At 37.6% G+C, this 6588-nt stretch overlaps 1 protein-coding gene across 17 annotated transcripts in view; it reads left to right on the forward strand.

The window, feature by feature from the left end:
* LOC116736101 (neuronal cell adhesion molecule-like) overlaps positions 1-5165 on the forward strand; it is a 96682-nt gene extending 91517 nt beyond the window's left edge. For all 17 annotated transcript variants that reach the window (XM_032588369.1, XM_032588350.1, XM_032588433.1 and 14 more), the window contains one exon: positions 2353-5165. In XM_032588369.1, the coding sequence (XP_032444260.1) occupies positions 2353-2599 (247 nt within the window). In that variant the 3' untranslated portion in view covers positions 2600-5165. The remainder of the gene's footprint in view (positions 1-2352) is intronic.
* The last annotated feature ends 1423 nt before the right edge of the window (positions 5166-6588 follow it).

Here is a 6588-nt window from a genome sequence, read left to right on the forward strand (position 1 = left end):
AGCATTTTGCCGACAGTAAATATAGTGTTAACACTTTGCCTAACCTTCTGGATGTTCTCCAGCTATGTTTGTTAGCCTCCTTCATCTGGGCTGCATCTCCAATAGCATGCTGAAAAAAAAGACAAAAAAGAAGCACTTTAAATCTGTACATGTAACGTTTTTGAATATTGTTTTTTAAAAGTCAATTTATAAGATAGTCTTGATTTTATATTTTGTATTCTATTCCTTTTTGTATGTAGATATAAATATGTTTGATGGATTTTATGCATGGGTATTCAACATTTTGCTCCAGGGAATAATATGTTGAATGGATTTATCGATTATATATAGATATAGTATATTGTATAACTGCATATGGATCTGATGTGGCATTTTAAGCATGTCTGAAGACTGAATAGGCTGTTTAATTGTGCTACTGACAGATTGTTGCCCGGTTTTTAAATTGTATTACATTTTAAGCCTAAAGTTGTTGGTTCCCCATTTCTTATTTATTAAATTCATGAAAAGATCAAAATCAACAGTACTGGAGGCAATGTTTAAGTTGATCCCAATACTTTTTTGCTATCTTGATGACAAAGTTACATCAATCTCTGAAACACGTCAAGATATTATTTCTTTTTGTACTTGTTACATCTTTTTGAACTACACAGTATATCACATTACCTTTACAACAACTGCTTGTGGGAATTATAATGTTCAATAGAGATAGTTGAGAAGACTCTAGCTTTGGTGTGAGTTCATTCGGCAAAAATCTTGCATCCAAATATCTCCCGTAAGAAGAGGTAAATCAGGTGTAATGCTGTCTAAGAGCAGTATTTTGGAGACATAACAACCGGGCACATTGGTCAGACATTTAAAAGCAATGGGGAGTCCTGACTCTAATTTGAGTGACTGCTAGTGACAACACTGGAACTGAAAAATCAAAAATGTAAGTGTTTATATTAAACTTACAAACAGTTGCTTCATGGAAATGTTAACATTATTGATCTGCTTTAATAAAAGTAAAATAGGACTGAAAGTTATTTATGTTTTATGCTTTCAAGATGTTTAGGTTTTATGAAATAGAAATATAATCAAATATAACGTCCAAGCTCTATAATTTGTAGTGCCACCAGTACAAGATGGTTTTGAACTTTTTATTGCTAAAGAAAAATGCCAACTGTCCATTGTATTAATAGAGAAAGAGGAACACAACAATGGATGCAAACGAAAAGAGAGATTTATTGGACAAACCACGTTGCAAAGTAACATAGTGCCTTTGTTAGAGAACTTTTTCCTTTCATCCTGTTTTGTTTTATTCAGCGGAAACCTTACAGTATGTCAATAAAAGGCATAACCTAACTCACCCGAGCTGTTTTTGGTTGTAGAACAACTAATTTCTGTTTAAGACATCATTTCGTTCCTCACTAATGTGAAAATAGTAAACTCTCCTAAGTGTGTGTGTGTGTGTGTGTTGAGTAGTGAACCAGTGTGTAGGAATGTCTGTCTATGTGGGATTTCAGTGAGATGTCCTGATTTGATCTCCGGGGTTGTGGGTCTCAGTGAAGGTAAGAGTGGTGATGGTGTCGGTGGGGGTTGTTTGAGGTCAGTGGAAGTCACTGTGGAGAAAAGCGCCTGCTGTCATCAATTTTAATATTCATTCATAAAGCCTTGATCATGCTCAGCGTGGCAAGTTTTCTTCATCAATATGGCCTCTGCTCTGACACTGTAAATGTTTTATGCTTACAGATTATAATGTGCTGTGTTAAATTTGAAGAACATCGCGGCATTATGATGGCTTTATGAACGCATCTCATTGACGTTCAGCTCATTTAACCATGGAACGTTTCTGATGATCTGATTTCCAAAGAAAGCTTTCTTTGCAGATGTTTCATACATTGTGCCCGGGTTGGGGTTATTCTCATGCTCGCTTTGCAGGACGTGCATCTGAAGTCTTTGCTTTTCAAGTTTTATTCACCTCATCGCGCCGGAGCTTCTTGTTTTTCATCACAGGCTCTTGTCTTGGGATGGGGAATGCTCTCTTTGTCCCTCAGCACATTCACCACCTCACATTTGGTTTCAAGGGGAATTTAGATAGAGTGTGTCGGCTCGAGCTTTATTCCCTGTTGCCTGGTAGAAACCAATCAATCATAGCTTCTGTTTTTTTGTTGTTTTTTTTAGACGTGGAGCAAATCAAAATCAAAACTAAATCCAAATTGCTGCTTATTTTTTAAAAACTTTTGGCTTTTCACTCCTCAGGTGTGAGTCACAATTGGCCGTCCCATGCTCCATCTAAAAAAAAGTGACCACTAATCTTCTTGCATCTGCCACCTCATCTCACCTGTAACATTTGCATGTTATTTTCTCCTTCAGTGACAATGAGGACCATAAACTGGTAAAAGAGAGCCGCACGCCGTCTAACGGGACGGTTAAGAGAGACGACAGTGACGACAGCTTAGTTGACTACGGGGAAGGAGGAGACGGACAGTTCAACGAGGACGGCTCCTTTATTGGCCAGTATAGTGGAAAGAGTTCCAGCAGGGACAATGCCGAGGGCCCTGAGAGCTCAGGGGCCCCATCCCCGATTAACGCCATGAACTCCTTGAACTCTTTTGTGTAGCGGTGTAGTGTGCTCGCTGCATCCCGACAATCGCAGAATCTCCATTTAGCATGGGGCTTGGGGTTTGGGGGGTCTCACGACTCTGCATGGCTTCATAATCACACACCTCTGAGGCACAAGAAACATAGAAAGACTGATTTTTTTTTTTCACTTGGAAATCTTCCTGACAACGTTGGGCTTAGTAGTTGAATTGTATGATACTGATTTGACAATACATGCTTTTACTTTAAGACATATATTATTAATACTTTGACATTAACTCATATTGCATCTTTCAATAGGCCTTACATGAGCAATGCAGTGCTTTTCTGGAATCCATATATTATGTTGGGTTTGACATTTTTTTTCACTGAAGCGGTGTTAAATGTCAACAGTAAGCAGCTAACATGCATATTTCCAACTGAGAACAGGACGTTGCCATGACATAGTGCACTGATATAATGCATGTGCTACAATAATTCAGTTTCTAAATGCATTTACAATCCCACTGGCAGGACATACACACCTGCTAGGCGATATAACCGAACCATACAGAGGGTGCATTTCCTTGCAAAAGTATTCATATCCCCCAGTTGTTTTTACGTTTTGTCACATTACAATGTCAAACTTATGTGCATTTTATTGGGATTTTATGTTACACAAAAAAACTGGTACTTGTGAGTGTATATAGTTGATAGGGACACGTTCATGATTTTCTCACTTTTTTTGCATTTTTGAGTCCGTGCTTTTTTGGATCAGCTTTGGATCATCCGCAAGTATTTTGGGGCATGTCTGTATTAGAGGAAACTCAGATTAAATTGAGAGCATCTGTAAACAGCAATTCGTAAGGTCTGGATATAGTTCTTTATTTGGATCCATCTTCCATCAGCTTCACTGTTCGTACAGTATGATACTGCCAGAGCTGTGGATCTCTGGGATTCCTTAAGAGTTTGTATGTTCCTCTTGGCTCATTTTCTGATCAGTAGCTGCCTTGCCTACATTGTAGGTTGATGGCAATGAGAAGATGGAAGTATGAAGGTGTGCTATATTCTTTTTTTTTCAAGTGATGTATTGAACAGTTCTCCAGGAAATGTTCAAAGCTTTGGATATTGTTTTCTGACCTAACCGTGCTTTAAGCTTCTCCATGCCTTTATCCCAGGCCTTTCTGCTCTGTTCCTTGTATTTTATGATCCTGTTTGTTCATTAATATTCTCTAGAAAACATGCAAACAGTTAGATTTGTACAGAAATTAAATCTTCCTGAGATTTGGTGACGTGTAAAAGTTGTACTGGTTTTTAATTGAGAACAAATGAACGCCACAGCCTTTTCCGTCAACTTCTCAATGATACATAGCTGTATGTTGATATATCATAAAATCTCCATAAAACATACTCAGGTCTGTGATTGTAAGATGAGAAGCAGCTCAAGGGGGGTGAATACTTTTTCAAATTGGGTGCTGACAGGTTCTCCTTTGTCACCTCTTTAATCTGCCCCTGCAAATGTAGAAATTGAAATGCAGCTTTGGATGTGTCATGCCATCTTTATATTATTTTTTTCCCCCTGCATGTGACCTCCTGTTTTTTTTTAGCTCAATCTGAAGATCAGATGTCAATGCTGAAGGTCCAGCAGCTTGGAGGGGTTCCTTCAGCAGGTAGTGCCTTTCTAAAGCAGAGACTCAGTTCTGAAAACTCTCATTGGAGTTCAATTACTACAGTGAAGACAATAATGGGATTTGTAAGAGTCAGGTCCAAGGACAAAATACGACACGTCATAAATTCACTCCTAATGATGCTTTGACATGCAGCTTTGTTTCTTTATTGGGATCGGATCGAAAGATTGTTAAAGCTTGTTGTGGTGCATCAGAGATGCTATTGATTGTATTTCTTCAATGTTTAAATGTATATGGATTTGTGTGTGACGGGGTGTGTGTGAGTGTTTGTGGATGCCTGACATTCAGTTTCATTGAGACAAGCGTTGTTCAAATGTACTAATTACACTTGAGGGCCTTTGGATGGAATCAAGATTTTCTTTTTCTTAACTTGCATCAAGTTTTATTTTTAAAACATTTAGTTGATGAGTATTTGACGACTGTGTAAATACATGAATTGATTGTACAGGGACAAGCAGAATATGAGTGGCAATATTGTGCATGATGTGGTTTTATTCGTTAATTTGACTATAATAAATATAGACAACTATAGACTTGTAGAGAATATATATACAGCCTCAAATGTTTCATTTTTTTATTATTATTATTATTGTTTCTGTGCAACTTGTAAATTGTAATTAACTAACGGGACTGAAATTTTCTTATGAATAATGTGTTTTTTTGTTCTAATACTCATGGCATCATAATGCACAGGCTGATATTCTGATTTAAACTGGTTGTAATGGTTTCTATTGTACTCCTGTAGGAATTGATTCACTTTGTTTTCAAGCATCTCAGATGTTTTGTATTTTAGAGCCAGATTTGTACTAACAAATTATTTCATTTCAGCTATTTAAGTTTTTATTCTCTTCATTGCTGGTTTGACTTTCAGTCTACGGGAAATATGATGCATAAATAAATCATCTGATTTAAATTGTCTGACTGAAACTTCCTTGAGTGAAGTGAACAACTTTAATCGATCTAGAGACACATATTATATCCATAAATAATCCATTCTGTAAAACATGATTTTGCTCTATTCATTACTACCACAGAAACTGCTTAGTTTTCAATAGCTATGAATAAAGAAAGTATATGATAATCAAACAACTTTGCAGCCTGGCAATAGCACATTTATTTTAGAATCATAATTTGTTTTTGTTCATAAGGACCCAGAAATGTTGCCAAGTACCATTACTCACAACTACTACAGTAGAGAACTTGTTGAGCTTTAAAAATATTAATTATACAGCCAAGAAGACATTTTTCGGAACCTTTCTATGACAGCATAAAAACCCACCTATCTGAAATAACTTCAGACAGTTTTTGGCAACTATGATTGTTCTTTTTATATGCTTTTGATCATTGATTCAGTTGAATTGTGGATTAAAAAAAGACGGACGTTTTTGGCAACATATTTTGCAGCAATCCTTGCCAACAAGTGATATCTTCAATCTTTTACATTTGTTAACAGCTAATCAGCTTTTCCTGATCAAAGGGTCTCAAAAGTAAAATTTTTACAGAATTATAACTTTTAAAGCTGCAGTATGTATGGTAACTCTCATAAAAACTTTTTTTTTTTTGCATATGTGTTAAAACTGTCAACATGTCATGGCGGTGTAACATGACACAGATGGTCTGTGAAAAGATTGACCTCCTCCACCTCCTCCCAGTGCTGCTACACGTCGCTCCTGGTCAAAAGCAACCAATCAGAGCCAGGACGCCACTGCCCCTCCTTGGAAAGACTCCACTGAAGACCAAGAACAACCCGTAAGACCTGATGTTTGCTCTGAGTCAGTCACCGAGCGGGCATAATTTTCACTAACTGAGGGCAAAATGTTCCCTTGTTTCCTAATTAATTTCACCAACTAACAGGTAACATGATGAAGAGATGATGTATTATTCACTTCCCCTGTCAGCGGTCATCATGTTACGTCTGGTGGGTGTATATGGTACTTCAGGGCTCCTCTTTCTTCTGCTTTCTCTGATCCATGTTGAGTGTAGTGCGCGCACTGATCGCAGCAATGTTTGTGTTCTCTTCAAACGGGCTGATAAAACACTTGCAGACACATGAGACACCAATTAAGTTTCAACACTTGGTTGGACACTGGACTGTAATGCAGGGATCAATCGTGTCCTTAGAGGCGCCGCCAACAAGACCGCCCATCTTCTTTGAGCGGACTTTCGTTAAATAAACATCGTATCATCTTTTATCACATTTCGATTCGTCTACTCTGTTGCATGCTAAAGAGACGCAGGATAGCTCTGGAAATGCGTTTCAAACTGGACCACTTTTCAGGAGAAAAGGCGACTTATTTAAGTGAACAGCAGAGGAGACACTATTTTTCTTCATGTCTGTATG

Source organism: Xiphophorus hellerii, chromosome 2 (assembly GCF_003331165.1).
Source record: "Xiphophorus hellerii strain 12219 chromosome 2, Xiphophorus_hellerii-4.1, whole genome shotgun sequence".
NCBI classification, from domain to species: domain Eukaryota; kingdom Metazoa; phylum Chordata; class Actinopteri; order Cyprinodontiformes; family Poeciliidae; genus Xiphophorus; species Xiphophorus hellerii.